Raw genomic sequence first — 18,953 nt, 5'->3', positions numbered from 1 at the left:
CAATATTTAAAAATAAAAACAATTTTAACCAACATACATTTATCAGGATTTCAATGGGAAGTGTGCTCCTGCTTCTGGCCAATGAGACAGCCAAGTTAATTAGGGTTGTTGTTGTTGTTGTGTGCCTTCAAGTCATTTCAGACTTTGGGTGAGCCTAAGTCTAAAATTTATTTATTATTTATTTACTGCATTTATTTACTACATTTGTATCACACCCTTCTCACCCCAAAGGGGACTCAGAGTGGCCTTAGTTTGGGGACTCCTGCAGTAGAGTCTCACTTATCCAACATAAATGGGCCGGCAGAACGTTGGATAAGCGAATATGTTGGATAATAAGGAGGGATTAAGGAAAAGCCTATTAAACATCAAATTAGGTTATGATTTTACAAATTAAGCACCAAAACATCATGTTTTACAACACATTTGACAGAAAAAGTAGTTCAATACGCAGTAATGCTATGTAGTAATTACTGTATTTACGAATTTAGCACCAAAATATCACGATATATTGAAAACATTGACTACAATAATGCGTAGGAGAATCCAGAATGTTGGATAAGCGAGTGTTGGATAAGTGAGACTCTACTGTATGCCCGGTTTCTCTCTTTCATTTCCCCTCACATTGATCACATGTCACATCCAGTCTCATAGAAACATAAAGTTGACAGAGACAACAAGGGTTATCATTTCCAACCCCATTATGCCAGGCAGGAACATACGATCAAAGGACTCCCAACAGATTCCCATCTATCCCCTGCTTTAAAATCGCCAGATAAGAAGATCCCAAATTCCACTGAGTCTTTTTATTATTATTCAGGAGCTATAGTCAAAGTTTTAAAGCATTATTACACCAGTTAAGCATTAGGATCAATTTCTTTTAGTGCTGTCATTTTTCTTCCTACTGAAACAATAGCTGTACATATTGGCAGCAGCCATCTTGGCTAGTTCCAAGAATGTAGAAACACACAAGGCAAGTACAAATATTTTATTTCTGAAAGTACTGGATTAATTCAAGCTGACCCAGAAAGCAGGAATGAAAAGTCCTTGATAATGCTGGAAGCTCCCAGGAAATTTTTTTGGGATTAACCAAGCTTCATGTGGATCTCTAAAATAAAATCAGAAATTACCAACACAACCCCAGGACATCTAAGTTTGTTATCCATCTGGAGGCCGTGGGGCTTTTGGAGATCGTCAGAACATTTAGAAACAGCAACAAAATGCCAGATTTTGCTTTATAGAACAGTATTTAGGATACTGCAATTCAAATTTACCATTTGCCATACTAGACTTCTGGTTGGGATGACAATAATAATACATTAATTCTTTTAGCTAGGTTGATTGTAAAGGTTTTGCATCTTGATTAAGAACACCAGTAAAGCTGAACAGGTTGATGAATGTATATGGAATAGTTTCATGACATGTGGAGAACAAAATGTATGTATAGAAATAAAATCTATACAGTTCTTGAATGTTAGCAGACAAGTAAAATCCTATTTGGGGGGTTCAGTTGTCAGAAGTCCAGGCACTGTTTATGGGTTATTTTGATGTTGTTAGTCATCTGTGCCATACATAATATAAACATATATGGACCATTATCCTATTTGAAAAGTAATATTATTTTGTAGCTGACATGAGCCCCTAAATACTGTAATTTTCTCCTTTTGGTTTTTATTGCCCTGTAAAACCAGTTTAGCACATCAGCAGGATTTTTGATTTCCATCATCTTTATCTGTGGCAGGTGTATTGTTATTTGTAATTTCACACATACTTGACTTTTTGATCAGTTATAACAAATTATGAAAATTTTGTCTAGAAGCATAGCATATAGAAAATGCTTTCCATACGAGAGTGTTGTGATGCATTGTTCTAGTTATGACTATTCTGTGTTTATTTTCGCTCTTTCCTACATTTGGAAAAAATAGTATTTGCCTTCTTATCAGTCATGAAACAGAAAGAAAGATGCTGTCTTGCCTACTGCTTTTTACCTGCCTTATTCCATTATCTTCGGTTTGCTGAAGAGAAAATTAACAATATGGGTGACATTTTCAGGGTAACAAAGGATTAACACTGTCTTGAGTAACAAAAGATCATTTTTATTTCATTAAGAATAACGTATTAAAGGTGACTACTAGGTATTAACAATTTCTCAGCACCCCTAGTGCCTAGACAGGTTTACTGGTCCTCTGTTAATACTGTAATGAGTGCTGTATAATTACAGCCTTCCTAAGAAGAGTTCTGTCACAGAAAGAAGTGCCTCAGACCTTAAGATTACATAATTATGATTACCCACTTATTTCTCCAACATCATTTGTAATTTCAATTAAAATCCCATATTCACTGGAATTAGAAATTAATGCATTATCTTGTTTGAAATTGGAATTTTAGTCTGTCACAGGCAATAAAATGTTGTGGCTTTCTAGCTCTAGCAGTTCCTGTGTTAATAACCGTTACTGTACCTAATGTCAGGATCATAGTGCAAGAAGAAAAATGAGCTATTTGTCAGAAGGTTATGATTTCAGATTTCAAATGTCTCACAACCTACTAAATCAAGAAATAAAATGTGCCCCAAATTCCTCAGAAGTTGGCAAAAGCAATTACTGTTTTATTGTCTGATATATGACAGCTCCTCTGTGATGAAAACAAATGTTATATTGCATGTGAAAAACTGAAATTCTTTATACATTGTGTGTCTCTTACTCAGATGTTTTACAAGTTGGTTGACCTCAGACAGTGCCGGAAATATGAATGATAGGGGTGCGACGCAAAGCAAATCAGACAAAAAATATGAATGTTACGAGGGTTGAATGAAAAGTAATGCCTCCACCTTCGTAACTCATCAACAGATGACAGTACTGGTATGCAGCAAGTTCAGGCTTGCTCAGTAGACTCTCCTCTACAGTTCCATTTGGCAGGAAGCCTTAGCATTGAATGGTTGTGTTGTTAAAGTACGAAGTATGGAACCCTGCGCAGACGGTCAGTCAATAGGACTTAAGCAACGTGCAGTCATTGAATATATATGATATGTGACAGCAGAAGGTGTCACCCCAAAGGAGATTCATCAGAGAATGCAAGCTATTTATAGTGATTGTGTTGATGTGAGTACTGTACGTCGTTGGGCAAGTAAGTTTAAAGATGTTGAAGTGGGAACATCTGACTTGCGTGACAAACAAAGAGTTGGACTTCCTGTGACAGCAACCACCGGGTTTCACAAGCAAAAGATTGACAGATTGATTCGGGATAATCATTCTATCACTCAGAGAGAAATTTCAAGCATAATCGGCATTTCACAAGAACATGTAGGTCACATTATTGCTTTGCTTGGTTATCGGAAGATCTGTGCATGATGGGTACCCAGGATGCTGACACCTGAAATGAAAGCACACAGACTTGAAATTTGCCAGGAACTCCTCTCGCGTTACAAGAATGAAGGTAACGCCTTTCTCCATTCAATTGTGACAGGAGACGAAACAGGGGTACACCATTATGACCCGGAGACAAAGCGTCAGTCTATGGAATATCGACAAAAAGACTCGCCCCAGAAAAAGAAATTCAAGACACAGCCCTCAGCTGGAAAAAATCATGGCAACAGTGTTCTGGGATGCAGATGGTGTTATCCATGTTGATTTGCTTGAACGTGGAACAACAATAAATTCAGAGCATTACATCACAACAGCTAACAAGGGTCTGAAAGGAAAAGGGAAATGTTTTCCTGCAGCATGACAATGCCAGACCACACACTTCACATGCCACCACAGCAGAACTTCAGAGACTCGATCTTACCACCGTACGGCATCCTCCATACAGTCCAGATTTAGCACCGTCTGACTTCCATCTGTTCCCAATAATGAAAGATCTGCGGGGACATCATTATACTTCTGATGAAGACGTTGAGAGAACTGTGAGACGCTGGTTGCGGAAACAGAGTGTCAACTTCTTCCGTGACAGCTTCAGAAAACTTGTTCATCGTTGGCAGAAATGTATCCAATTGCCTGGTGATTATGTGGAAAAGTGAATAGTGGTAGTTAAAGAGCACATTCTAAGGATTATTTCTGCATTTGATTGATTAAAATATTCCCATCCAAACCCAAGTAATGAAGGTGGAGGCATTACTTTTCATTCAACCCTCGTACTTTGATTTCTTAGATGTTCTTCACATGGTGTAGCAAAATATTCAAAGGTAACCACTTACATTTACCTTTTCTGCCCTTTTGAATTAGTACTTATATGCACAGTCCAGTAAACAGCATCATCCATGAGTACTATTTCTTTCAATGTAGCATGCAATTAACAAAATCTCAGTAATACCCAATGATTTCACTTTCATTGCTCATTGAATCCACAGCTGGATATGAATTTGAACAGAACTAGTTGTAAATCTACCAGAATTCAGAGAATACTGATTGATGGTAATGGTTTTAATATCTTTTTCTATATTCCACACCTGTTACAATTTAGCTGTGTTCAAGAGCTGATCATGAGGGAATTCACAGATATATTTTCTGGTAGATGACTGGTTTTTTTTTAATTGATATGATCTCTCACTATTCTTTACGATAACTTCGATGTAGCGATCTCTTGAATGGGAAAAAAATCTCATTCAAGGGACCTGTCTGATTTTATATGTTTTTGAATCCCCCTATAACTCCCGGACCCTGCCAGAAGCCAGAGAATTCTTTAATCCTCAGTAGCTTTTGGAGAGGCATGTGGATCTTCACTTGGTGGAGGTAGGAGACATGAATGCCCCGTTACACCACTGCTGCCTTCAATAAGATTCAGAAAACATAAAATGATCTTTGAGCCTGTTCAGATACAGTCCAATCCCTGAGATGTGAAGCTACTTTTCTCTTCTGTTGGAAAGAGGATGAGAGATCTTTACCTCATGTTGACTGCATCCTCAGTCTCAGGGTTAGATAGGAAGGTGGAATCTAGTTTGTGTAGTGATATTGAACCAGAAGAGTACTTGGACAACTGTGACGTTCCAGGAGACATTGCAGACAAATGTTAGTAGTGGGCATTGGTTAGCTGTCAACTCAAACTAAAATATGTGGGTTCTTGTTCCAATGTCTGACATTAATTTTACCTCCACTAGGTGGTAAGTAGTCGTCTGAATATTTCCTCAGTCACTGAACAGGATGCTTGCAGAGCAGGACTGCGCCCAGTCAGTCAATGGAAAGCCTATGGTTTGGATAGTTATCCAGGTGAGTATCATTTTTTTTTTAAAAAATACATACTTTGATAGAGTGTCCTTTTCTCCCAAGATATACAATCAGCCCTCCACATCCATTGATTGAACCATCCACAGCTTGAAAATATTAAAAACAAAATCGAAAGAGCAAACCTTGATTTTGCATTTTCTATGAGAGACATCATTGTAAATTATGGGACATGAGCCCCGATGGATTTGGCATCCATAGGGGGTCCTGGGATCAATTCTTAATGGATACCAATGGTCTGATATATGTAATCCAGCTTTAGTGGTGGTAATTATTTGTATATGTGTAACATACTTGTAAACCTTGTGTTCTTGCTGCATCTTAGTATTTCCTTCATGTTGAACAGTTAAAAGCTGGTTTTAACTGGGTTTTTTCCCCTCAATTCACCAGGGTTTATATTTATCTCAGATCCATTCCTTCCAGGCCGCCAGCGTCACTGGGTAAGGCAGTGTTTGAAGCAGTACACTCAGAAACCCAATGTATGCAATTTGGATATGCACATGTCTTCTCAGGAAACTACTGATTTGTGGGGAAAGAGCCGGCATCAGCTGCAGTAAGTCCTGGTTTGGAATAACAAATGTGATAACAGTTAAGAAACACAACTTTCAGTCAATAAAGTGTGATGCTCAGCAGTTCCTTATTGGAACTTTAACTACAACACAGAGTCAGTGACAATCCCTATGTGTTAAAGAGGAGTATTCCTGCAGTTGCACCATATAGCACCATGGTCAAGCCTAGACTTCCATTTTAGCTTAGAAACAAACAGGCTGCAGATCATCTCGACAGTATTCTTGAGTTTTCAAGGTCTCTGAAAGCAATTCCTATCCTCCTTTCTAACTTCAATAAGGAATGGAGGGTTGGGGTATTTGTTTGCATGCTTTGCTTCTGATGCGCAACACAAAAAAGCCGTTGAATATGTTTCAGCAAACCTTTTATTCAAGAATAACTATGTGTACATGAGAAATGAAACAACTAGGTCCAATCAGCTTTTCATAAGTTTTTCTTATAAAAGATTTGAACTTTCTACAGATCTTGAATAGTTCTACCAAAATGTGACCAGTCTCCACATTTTCATTGTGGTAGTCAGACATCTAGATCTATGGGATGTGGTGAGGCAGACTACTCTATATATTCTAGAAATTTTAGCAACCCCCAAAACCTGGTACATTTTTCCGTATATCAGTGTAGATACCATAACGTAATTTTTACCAAAAAATTTTATCCAAAAAAAATTATCTTCTCTGGGTTGAGTAGCAAAGGGCAAGAGCTTAGTCTGCCCTGGGAGAACATAAAGAAGTACTGGCTTCCTCTACTCTGTATGCCGTGACACCACCCCTGGCATTTTGAATGCTTGGGTGAAAAAGTGACAGCAGCAGTTGGGTTGGATACCCTCTGCAGAATGACCCTCAATTTGTCATAAGTGAAGGAGCTGCCATCTTATTTCTTCTGCCTATGTGATCTGTATGAACATCTGTGAAGACTTTTATATTAATCCTAGAGTTTATTTTATATCTTTGATTTTGGGCATTTTTGGACAATTCTTCATTCCTTTTCTTTTTTAAAAAACTGTGTCATATAAACAGGAACAGAGCTCTTACTGAACCTACCTGTTTATGGACGGTGTTAGCATGAGGGGGGAAATGAACAGAACATTAAAATACTCAGCCTAGCCAAGAAAGTGACTTGCTTCCATCTTAGCTTCTTTCTCTGAGGAATTATGTAGTTATTCCATAGTCAGAGATTGAGACCTTTTTTTTTTTTTTTTGCAAAATGAATGAATTAAATCTATTGCTGTTGTTTGGCCTGAGTTATAGCATTATAGTCAGGCACCCAGACAAGCAAGAGGCCCAAAGGGTGAAATGTGGTTGCAGAGGAATGAAATTAACAATTATGTTTCTCGTTACCTGTGCATTGAACCATTCATATAGGCAGCCTGTAGTGTCAATTAAATGCTAAAGTTCCAATATGATAAAAATGTATTATATTATTAGGTTATCATAAGAGAGTTGCAGTCTGAAGTTGTCCTTGCAAATTTACTCTCCCCTCTAGTTGTCTCAGCAGGCTCACAGAGTCTTTGTTGAGCAAACCTAGTTTGTTTTGTTTTTCATATTTCATGTAGAATGCAACCACATAAAGTGAACATCAATTTCCAAAAGTGAGAGTAATGCACTGGATGATGTTCCAGTTGAAGACCCCCAGCCGTTCTCCGAGCTATAATTTGGATGTACTGTATTTCAAAGAAATAGCTCTAGTTCTGCTTTATAGCTATGTGGTCAGTCCCCTTTTCCCTAGTCAGAGGTGCTTTGGTTTTAGTTTTGGTTTGTTTGTTTCATTTTGTTTTTGCTGCTTTTGTTTTGTTGCAAGCAAATCTCACTTGCAGAAAGCTAATTTCATATGTATTGAAGAGAAAATGTTTGCGATACTTATATGGTAATGACATCATGCCAGAATGGAATATATATTTAAAGATGGGGGAGATTTGCAGCCTTACAGCCTTCAGGATAAGATCACATCTATATTTATGTTTGCTTCATGACTTTAACATGTCAGCTGATTGGTTTCCTCGTTTTTAGTTTTTAATTTAAAATAAGAATAAAACCTGGAATTCATTAAAATAGAATGAGGAACATCCGAAAGTGCCTGTATGCTGGTGCTGCTACTACTTTTTTACATAGCCACTCCTTTGCTGTTTTGGAGGTTCTTCAGTTCTCAGAGTCTTGCAAATTCTGCTTTGCAGCACTCTCTAACATCTTCGTTTTGGGCACCCTATAAAGATGTGCCTGTATTCGTCAACCAGACTTGCATTCTTGCTTTTCTGTTTCTCACTCACTCCTTCTACTACCCATTGCCTGCAACTGTTCCTGCTGTTTTCAGCAGTGATCTCACATTTTGTAATATGATGTTAAATGAAAATATTAAAATTTCCAGGAGAAGTTTACTAAAGATATGTCAGGAACATGATGTCTCTGAGCCAAACTCATTATAGATAGGGATGTTTACTCTGGGGCCTATCATTTCTTCTTCACTTACAATCAGAGGCTGGAAGTAACTACTTACAGGATGAAAACCCATTTTTCATCTTACTGTGTTTAATTGATCTTTTTACTAGCATCAACACACTTTTCTGTTTTAAAAAGATAAACAAGAGTGAAATAACATTTATGTTTATATGTACCTAAATAGACAGATGAGCATTACAAAAACAAAAATAATGACCACATATGAGTTACATACCTTTAAAGGATACAAAGAAAAATTTGAAATTGTTTAAGCTTTGTTATACCTTGGTTTAATCATTAATCAGAATGGAGACTGCAGTCAAGAAACCAGAAGACAACTAGGACAAGGAACTGAAGCTATGAAGGAAGACTAAAAGACCTTGAAGTGTAAAGATACATAAATGAATACTATTAAGATTGTCTCTACTATTGGATTTCCAATTTCTATGTATGGTTGTGAAAACTGGACAGTGAAGAAAGCTGAATCAGAGAGAATCAACTGAATTGAAATGTGCTGGGAAAGGGTTCTATGGATGCCATGGACTGCCAAAAAGATAAATAAATTGACCCTAGAGCAAATCAAATTGAACTCTTCCTAGAAGCCACAATGACTAAAGTGACTATTTTACTTTGGACATGACTTACTAGAAAAAAAAACTTTCTAGAAAAACGAGTAGCAATGTAGAGTGCAGTAGAAAAAAGAGGAAGAGAGATTGACTCAACTCAAGAAAGCCACATCCTAAATCTGGAAGACCTGTGCTGAGCTGCTGATAGTAGGGTTACTTGGAGTCTCCCATTTATAGAATTGCCAAAAGTGGAAGTGAGTTTGACAGCAGTTAACAACAGCAAATAGATAGCAAGATCCAGCTGCCCAGATGAGACAATATGGCTGAGATCATGTGTCTTAGTTTGTCTTTGTCCTCCCAATCCCTTTTTTTCCTTTTAGGTTGTAAGTCTATTTGTATTTAGAACACTTTAGATGCTTTGTAAGTGTTGTAAATAATAACAGACAATATATTCTGAAATTATATCTGAGAGATATATATAAATGCTTGATATTAATTGATTTTTCACAATGCTCTGAACAGGGCTTTTGACCCCACTGTGTGGATTACTATTTTTCGCATCAAAATCAAAAAATTATAGGTATCTGTGCAGTGGGAGATAAGTTTAATTCAACTGTATTTTTATCAGTGATATATTGTGATATGCTGTCCTGCCATAATTCCAATAGACACACAATCATTCTGTTACAAGAGCACAGTGGAATGGGTTTCATATTCTACTGAGTGTATTCCAGAAGGGTAGCTATATTAGTCTTTTGCAGAGAAAGCAACAGAGATGGCTGTAGTACCTTATATTCATTTTTAATTTTCACATAATTTTTTTAATGAAAACTGCACTTTTAACAAATTCACAGCATTTCCAAAATAGAACTCAAGTTCCTCCTGGAAGAGCAGCTATATTTTTCATGGGGTATTTTCTCAACGACACAATAACCCTATATGCTCATGTGTAAGTCTAATATTTTAATAACATTTCAACCCCAAAACCTGGATTGACATATCCATGGGTCAGTGTGAGAACTATACTATAATTCTTATTTTAAAAGACACCATCCTCTTCTCTTGAGCATATACTCTCTCTGCCTCTTTTGGCTTTTTTGAATGTTTGAGTGGGGACCAGGAACAGTTAGTCTGCTGATATGGCATTGGTACTTTCCCCTCTTTGCAGAATGACCCTCAACTTATTCACAGGTTATATCAAACACCCATAATTTTGACCTCAAAACCTGCCTTCAACTTATACATGCTGTCAACTTAAATGTGGTTTTTATACGGTAATTAATGCTTAAAACTCATGAATACATCTTTTGTTCTTTTCTTCCCTATTATATAATTCCAACGTTTTTCCTAAATATTTTCTGCAAGCTACCTGAAGTATTAATGTTTCTCTTAAACATTTGTGCAAATAACTATTGGAACTTAACATTTGAAACAATTTTGTTTGAGACTTGTATCAAGAATTTGATGTTCTAGAGCCGAGTGTCTCAAACTGTGCTTCTCCGGATGTTTTGGACTTCAGCTCCCACAATTCCTAACAGCTGGTAAGCTGGCTGGGATTTCTGAGAGCAGAAGTCCCCAAAACACCTGGAGGAGCAGAGTTTGATAAACACTGTTATAAAGTAAACACTTTCAGAAAGTAATTTGTCATTTTATTTTGAATTTAGAAACAAAAGTTCCAGCAAACGGCAACCAAAAAGTTTACTTGAGAAGCTCCGTTGGGTGACTTTGGGTTATCATTATAACTGGAATACGAAGGTATTTGCAGGCAGCAGAATTTCTTGGCAATATGTGTAAATATGATAATAGTAAACGTCTGTAAATTTGTTTTTGTTGTGGGCTGGAAATTTAAGCATAAAACCACAATACAGACTTACTGATGTAGACACCATAGATTTCTTTTTAAAATGAAAGCCAAATTATTCAGAAGAGATTGCAGAGAGTGAAGAAACATTGTCTATCGGCATACTGCAGACATGCTTAACCAAATGAGCCTGCAGCCTTATCTACTTATTGTCTTATTGCCTCAGTAGAAATTCACCTGTTCCCAGTCTTCTCGTCAAAAACATCTAGTGAAGGAGATTGAGTATTCTGGTTGAGGAAAGCGTGTGTTTAGGCATTTATGGGAAAGATTTCAGACACAGGTAACATAATGAGCAGCCCTCCTATGACTGTGAGACATAGGAAAACCATTCTTTTCCCTATGTTTCTGTTGCCAGTTGCTTTGGGGGAGAGGGACAATTGAAAACCCTAAAAAGCTTGGACTGAGCTGTGTTGGGTTGACTATCTAGGGCAGTGGTTCTCAACCTGGGGTCCCCAGATGTTTTTGGCCTACAACTCCCAGAAATCACAGCCAGCTTTCCAGCTGTTAAAATTCCTGGGAGTTGAAGACCAAAAACATCTGGGGCCCCCAGGTTGAAAACCACTGATCTAGGGGGTTAGTTGTCTCCTTTAGATTTTCAAAAGAAGCCCTCCTAATAATAATAATATATATGGAGCCTTTATAGATAGATGAGAGAGAACTGTCTTTTGTGTTACTCCCAGATTATGAAATGCTTCCCCGCCCTGACAATAGTAGTGATATGATGATGATGATTATTATTATATTTATTTATATCCTGCCTTATCTCCCCAAAGGGGACTTAAAGCAGCTATTATTTTTATGAAGTAGTCTTTCAAACTGTTTTGAAGTTGAATTTGAATATCTTAAAAGATGTTGATTGTTGTGGTGATTTTAATAGTTTAATCTATTTTACTATTTGTTAGTTGCCCCGAATTTTAATTTTTAGTGAAAAGGTAGGCTCAGTCTAAAATAAATAAAAATGATATCAGGTTATGCAACATAATGGTTATTTGAATAAATAAGAGCCTTATTTGCAGCAGGAGAGGAAAGAAATTGATTTCAAACTCATATTTCACATAAATGATTATATCTATGCTACATGAGAAGCAGATTTTTTTTTGCTAGCTTTGTTTGCTAATTTTTGATTTGAGATATTGGCTTTAGAACTTTCAGTTAGATATCAGTCTATAATTCAGTTTGACTGACCACTGGATATGTTTAGAATTCTCTTTCTGAATTTCTTCATTTTTTCTTATCTGTGCCAGAAATATTCAGCTGATCATTACACCCCCTTTCCATCTGACCTGGCCTTTCTCTCGGAGCAAGTAGCTAAAGCTTGTGGTTTTCCAGGCTTCCAGGCAGAAGCTGGGATCCTGAACTACTATCATTTTGACTCATCTCTAGGAATTCATGTGGATGAATCTGAGCTGGACCATTCTCAGCCCCTCTTATCATTCAGGTCAGCTATTCAAAGGTTTTTCCTCCAAGGTGAGGTAGATCTGCATGTTTCAGTTCAATGCATGTTATCAAAATAATTGAAGAATAGAATTCTTGTCAAAAATTTAAAGTTGCAGGCCTGAAATTGTCTAGAGTGCTTCAGATAAGTATTAAGGCACAAATAGACCTATAGTCCAGAGCAACAGGAGAGCTCGACTAATGAAGTAAGTAATATCCAAAGGTTCATTAATTTAATTTATATTGTGCCGTTGCTCTTGGGAGTTGACTGGTATGTATGTACGGTATGTATGTAAACATATTTGTCACAACAGCTTGTTTCAAAGTTTCTCAGCATTTTCATCAGGCAGAGTTGTCAAAATCATACAATAAAAGTGAAAGAATTTTATTATCTAGCTTTTACTGGCTTTCTCTTCAATCCTCACATAGTCAAGAAGTAGTGGGGCCACTACCTCCAACAACATTCTCTCAGGACTATTTGTAATCACCAACAGAAGCAAGAAAAGATCTCAAAATAAAATGCAGGCCCATGAGTGTTTTTCTTACCCTATATGATTTTTAACAATTTTGCCTATTTCTAAATCAAGTAAAATATTTTGTATCTTTTGATTCTCCCAATAAAATGTCTCTGCAATTTTGGTTTTTGTTGTATTTTTCTGTACAGCCAATACCTCTGAAGACAGACAATATTCCTATTATCTCTTCCATACAAATCTGTCACAACTTTCCTATAACATAAAACTCATAGGACAGGAGTCCTCAGACTTTTTAAGCATAGAGCTGGTTCACGGTTCCTCAGACTGTAGGGAGACCAGACTATAGTTTGAAAAAAAAAAACATTAACTAATTTCTGTGCACACTGGCCATATCTTATTTGTAGTGCAAAAATAATTGAAAGAACAATACAACATTTAAATGAAGAACAATTTTAACCAACATAAATTTACCAGTATTTCAGTGAAAAATGTGGGCCAGCTTTTGGCTGATGAGATAATCAAGTTTATTAGAATTGTTGTTGTTCTGTGTTATGTGCCTTCATGTCATTTCCATTTAGGACAAGGGCTGGATAATTTACCTTGGAGGGTTGCATCTGGCCCTCAGGCCTTAGTTTGGTAACCCTTGTCTTAGGAGATGAAAAATGTGGGAAAACATTTTGCTATATAGAATAGTTGCATAAATGATTGTTCCAGGATATGTGTGGTACAAGGCTGGTGATTTCACATATAATAAGTTGCAAATAGCTTCCATCTAGGTTATTATGAAGAGTAGAGATGGCAAATTTTGTTCCCCTTTGCACATAGCTTTCTCATTTGTTTCTTCACTAACTACTATCTCTCAATCCTCTTTCTCTTTTTAGTTTTGGACAGTCATCCATATTTCTGTTGGGAGGCCAGAAACGAGATCAAGCCCCTGTGGCCATGTTCATGCATAGCGGGGATGTGATGATCATGTCTGGCTTCAGCCGTCTGCTGTACCATGCAGTTCCCAGGGTTCTGCCCAACATGGAGGGGAAGCCATTGCCTTCCTGCATGGAGCAGCCTCTGCCTGCTGACCTTCCTGCAAATTCAGTTCTCCAGCCCTGCTCTGCGGAGGACTGGGAAGTATGTGCCAAATACCTGGAAACATCCCGTATTAACATGACTGTCAGGCAAGTGCTTGCTGATGGTCATACATTTCCAGCTGAAAACAGGACAGAAGGAGAACTACATGCTTTTTCTGTAGGACCTTACCATGAAGAGCATAGTGAAATCAAAAGGCACAAGTGTGACACTGAAAGTTGAGATCTACACTTCATGTCTTTCTTCCTTCAGCATAATTCTTCCAACTCTTAAGATTTCATGAGCTGTATAGAGAACCAGCAAGTAACAGAAGTGATAGGTGACAAACCAAATTGATCACTAACTCTGATGCTAAGTACCCATATATACTTGAGTATAAGCTGACCCAAATATAAGCTGAGGCACCTAATTTTTCCACAAAAATCTGGGAAAACCTATTGACTCAAATATAAGACGAGGGTGGGAAATGCAGCAGCTACTGGTAAATTTCAAAAATAAGAATCGGTACCAATAATATTACATTAATTTGAGACATCAATGGGGTAAGTGTTTTTGAATATTTACATAAAACTGTAATTTAAGGTAAGAGTGTCCCACTCTGATTACCTATATATTCAAGTATAAGCCAACCCAAATATAAACTGGCCAGGACCTTCATTCGAGTAAAAGCCGAGGGGGGCTTTTTCAGCCTTAAAAAGGGGCTGAAAAACTTGGCTTATACTCAAGTACATGCAGTAGATATAATAAGCAATATGAAGGTTATGTCTAAAGTACTGGCTCGAGCAATTATGTTCTGTATTGTTTCTGGTCTTTATGAGGTAATACAGCAAATCGGGGTTACTCTGCTATTTTATTTAACACTAATGCAAAAACCTACCCTGGCCTTCATCTGTCTTCTTACTCACTTTAAGGTATCTACAAAAGAGGCACTAGCTAAAGGTACAGATGGTAAAATACAAATTTTGTAACAAAAATGTGGTTGGAAAACAGTAACTTGATATTGCTTGATGATAACTGGATAGGAGACCAGCTAGGGACTACAGACAAAATGTTAAATAATAAGCAAGATTTTTAAATGGAATTAACCTTTAAAGACACTTCGTTTGCAGCAGCTTCAAGTACATTCCTCTGTGAAGACAGCAAGTTACCTGAGAACCGTTCTCCTGAAGTGCTACTGTGTCATCTAAATTCATGCTGTATGCCTTACAATATGTTTATCGCCTTCTGGCTGATGCTGAAGGTTCATTTCGTGGGATATGCTCTTTTATTTAAATCAGCCTCTCCCTTCTTGGAGCAAAATAATTAGCAATTGTCTAGTGATTTTTCTATTCAGTATGTCCTTTTCTTCCCCTTCTCTCTGAATACTAAAACTGCCCTGTTCCATCAGGATCAGGCTGTTGGCTTCCTACATAATGCAATCTTTGCAGCCTGCCTCCTTTAGGAGCAGACAAGAGAGAATGACTTTACAAACAGGAACAATGAAGTTGTAGATGAAGCACCCAGAAAGAAAATTAATCAGCGACTATCTCTATTGCCCAAAAGGTAAATATATTGAAACAAATAAGGACAACACGGTCTTCTGTGCCCATCTGTTTTAGGATCCTGACTTCCCTATCTGCTTTTTAATGCAATTTTAATTGCCAGAGTGCGGCACTCTGTCCCAGGAGTGTTTTGTCGCACTTTTCCCATGAATAAGCTTACTCTGTTTTAAATTAAAGATCTATATCTGTCTTGGAGAGCTGATTTCCCCCATCCTCCAGCTTAGTTATTCTGCAGTATTGTTCATACTGCTTTGAGCAACTCTCTCACCTTTTCCTTCAGGCTGTGTTTAGCTCTGCTGGTCTTGATAGCCTAAAGCAGAATAAAAGAGAATATGTTCATTTCTGGTTAAACTGAGAAGATTTTTTTTTATAGTATTCAGCATCATTGTGAAGCTCGGGCATAGTATGAATTTAGTACCATGTTCTCTTTTTTCCTTTCACCCGGTCTCAATCTCTCACTGTTTAATAGAATTTTCACTAGAAATGGTACCTATTTCTAGAGTTTGGACTTGTATAATATTAACTTAATAGTTTATTTATATCAGCAGATCTTAGAATGAAATACAGTCAGAATTCAGTTGAAAATCTACAATATTCAAATACTTTAAAACAATTTAACAACTCAAACAACAAAGCTCTCAGATTGATAGAATGAAAACTAAACGTTGATTCCCCACATCTTCAGATAACATACTGCTCCAAGTGATGAACACAGTGTAGGGTCCCTAGCAGTTCTTAAGAATCGTACAGATATCAATATATAGGAAGACATGGTTCCTCAAATGCAAAAGACCCTGAGTTACTTAAGGGTTTGAAAGTGATCAGCAGCCTGAACCTTCCTTGACTAAAATATTTATGGCAGTTCATGTAATTCCCTTAAAACCAGTACCATAATTCTTATCAAGTGTTCTTGCCTGCAATTTAGCAGCAGCATTTTTATAACAACTGTGCAGCCTTCAATAGCAGCCTTACATTGATCACATTGCAGTAACTTAAAATGAGAAGCTGCCAGAGCATAAAGTAATGTGGCCAGACTGTTCCTCCCAGGAATGGTAGTAGCTGGAACCATAGAGTGGCAGGTGAAGCTGCCCAGATGCTTGGAGCCACCAAGTCTTTTTTGGACCACAAATGACAGTAAATCCAAGATTGCCCCCAAGCTATACACCTGTTCCATCCAACTCCATCTAAAATCACACCATACTTGAACCTGGAAACCTATAAACTACAGATTTTGATCCATTACAATGTCCATACATCAGCACATCCTAGTCAGTCTCCCAACAGCAAGCAGAAGTAGAACTGGATATCCTCAACACAGACATGGCATCAAGCTCTGGAAAACTTGCCGATTAGAAATGGCATGCTTGATACTTCTATTTGAATATTTAAGGCATGTTCTTATACATGATTTTGGACAGTAAGCTTTGGACTACATCCAGTTTTGTTTTAGTGAACTCTCACTTCCACAATATCACTTCCCTCATCTGTTCCCAAGAGTCTCCCATGAGGGCTTCATAGCAGAAAGAGGAAACATCCCCTCTTGTTGATGGAAGTCTTCTGTCAATGGGATGAAACATCTTCACCCTTCAACATTTTTGTATCCATACCCTCAAAAATTCTCACAGCCATTCTTTCTGTTGGGCCACCTCCTAATAGAGATCTATATTGTTAGATGCAATAAGTGAAAAAGCTATGGAAGTAAAAACCCCTTCCCCTCTCCTTACCTTTCATTGGAATACGCACAGAAATCTTATCTATCAATGATAAGTCCATTCTATTCTAGTTTTTCCAGGTATTCCAGATGCCCAGAGGTTTTGCTAGTATTTGGTGTATCGGGAAAATCTTCACTGCACATAAAGATTGTTGAGACCTGAAGTGTCTAGTCACTTTTTGTAAACTCTTACTAGGTGGTGGTTAAATCAATTATATTTGGAAGACCCTTAACTTTGCACCATACTATTTTCCTATGGTATCCACTGACTGTAAAGCATTTTGAAATGAAATCTGAATAACCTGAGAACAAAATGAATTAATGTCCTCTGCCCTCTATCCAACAAGAAGCAATCTGTAATTGAAGAAGATGAGGCCTATGAATTGGATTAGGACAAACCTGTCAGTTCTACGTGGAAACCAAAAATTACTATTTTAGCAACAATCCTTATTTCATATTTCCAAACCCAAACACTAGTAATAAATCAAGATCACTCATTCTTTGGGCAAACAAATAGGATTATTCAGACTTAAAGGAACTCTAGAGTCCCCTACTTTACATTTCCTCTGACACCCCCATATGGTACCTATGGTGGTGGGAAGAACTCATTTCTTATAGACACATTACCCAATGTGACATCACTGTTCTTCATTCTATAGTTGAAGAGGAGATAAGAGGCTTTTAAAAATAATTGGCAGGAAAATCCAGTTGATTAGGGTAGAAGGAAACGAATAGTATCATTTGCTGTGGCAAATTACAGCCATATACACAGAAAAGTTAAGGGATGAGTATTGGAGATGGCTATTGATTTTTAAATGATAGAAGACCTACAAAAGGAGAAGAGGATCTAGAAACAAAGCACATGTTTCTTGTCTATACATGGTTAGCGCAGTATAAGGAGAATTAAAATGGAGTTTGCAAAAAAAATAATCCTGACTTTCAAAGGGCAAGAGAAAATTGTGAAGTATTTTCACCCTTAACTGTTGGTGCTTAAGCTTTCAGCTATTTCATGAACGCTTGGGGTCATTGGTATTTGATTTTGAAACTAGATTAATTGAAGCTAAATGAAATTTAGTTTTAATTAACTGTGTTTGCGGATAGGGTGCAAGTAATGTTAAATTATAATAGTATAAAAGTCTAAGTGAACTATAGAATGAAAAATAATTAAAAAACAAACACAAAAAGACAAATAAAAAATCATGCTACACCATCAATGTACCTACACTGTAGAATTAATACACCTTAGCGCCACTTTCATTGCAATGCTCAATGCAGTTGAGTCCTGGAAACTGTAATTTTACAAGGTCTTTAGCCTTCACTCCCAGAAAGTGCTTGTGTTTCATTAAACTAGAACTGCCATGATTACACGGCATTTAGGCATGGCAGGTAAAATTGTGTCAAACTGCATTAATTCTAGGGTGCAGATGCACCTTCATATAGGCCCTTTTATCACCAGCCCCTCAAAACATAAGTGTTTATTTACTGACAGAAGCAGAACAAAGGAAGAGTCAACTAGTCACCACAGGAAGGAAATTCCAGAGCTTGAAGGCATCCCCACAAAAAGCATCTCCTAAGTCTGCCGAAAGAAGGGTTACACCAGAAGATCTCAGCTAAGACAGAGTTGTATAGGAAAATGTGGTTCTTTAGCTAAAAGGGTATGATGTATCCAAAGTTAACACTTATTCAAATCCTTAATTGTGATCTTGAACAGCAAGCCCATAAGATAGAAGACTTACAAATCCCTTAAGATTGGGTCAAGAGGTCTGCTTCAGATGGGAATAGATCTGTTAAAGCACTATGGAATGTAAAGATTAATAATTTAAGATTATTGCCTGCTAGGCATAAGGAAGGAGATTCATATTGGGTGGGGGGGGGGGGGTGGAGGTGTGGAGTTCTGTTGCAACAAGGTCCTAGGCATTAAAAGTGTATTACCGTAACTAGGTTAGGTTTTTGTGAATAATAATTTCATGGGAAAAATGCCATTTAACATTCATTTGAATAATTGCTTATGGAACTTGATACTTAAAATGTTGTGCTATATTTTTCTTCAAGTAAAAACATTAGCAAGA

At 37.2% G+C, this 18,953-nt stretch overlaps 1 protein-coding gene across 3 annotated transcripts in view; it reads left to right on the top strand.

The window, feature by feature from the left end:
• alkbh1 (alkB homolog 1, histone H2A dioxygenase) overlaps window positions 1–18,953 on the top strand; it is a 21,546-nt gene extending 2,593 nt beyond the window's left edge. The window contains exons 2-6 of one of the 3 annotated variants that reach the window (XM_008118719.3): window positions 5,090–5,198; window positions 5,622–5,766; window positions 10,443–10,533; window positions 11,884–12,077; window positions 13,431–18,953. In XM_008118719.3, the coding sequence (XP_008116926.2) occupies window positions 5,090–5,198; window positions 5,622–5,766; window positions 10,443–10,533; window positions 11,884–12,077; window positions 13,431–13,854 (963 nt within the window). In that variant the 3' untranslated portion in view covers window positions 13,855–18,953. Of the gene's footprint in view, window positions 1–5,089; window positions 5,199–5,603; window positions 5,767–10,442; window positions 10,534–11,883; window positions 12,078–13,430 lie in introns of all 3 variants that reach the window. The other 2 variants (XM_008118779.3, XM_003214426.4) reach the window with 2 other exon arrangements.

Source organism: Anolis carolinensis, chromosome 1, assembly GCF_035594765.1.
Source record: "Anolis carolinensis isolate JA03-04 chromosome 1, rAnoCar3.1.pri, whole genome shotgun sequence".
Lineage (NCBI taxonomy): Eukaryota > Metazoa > Chordata > Lepidosauria > Squamata > Dactyloidae > Anolis > Anolis carolinensis.
The sequence above is the reverse complement of the archived record's forward strand: the minus strand, read 5'-3'. Positions and strand labels throughout refer to the sequence as shown.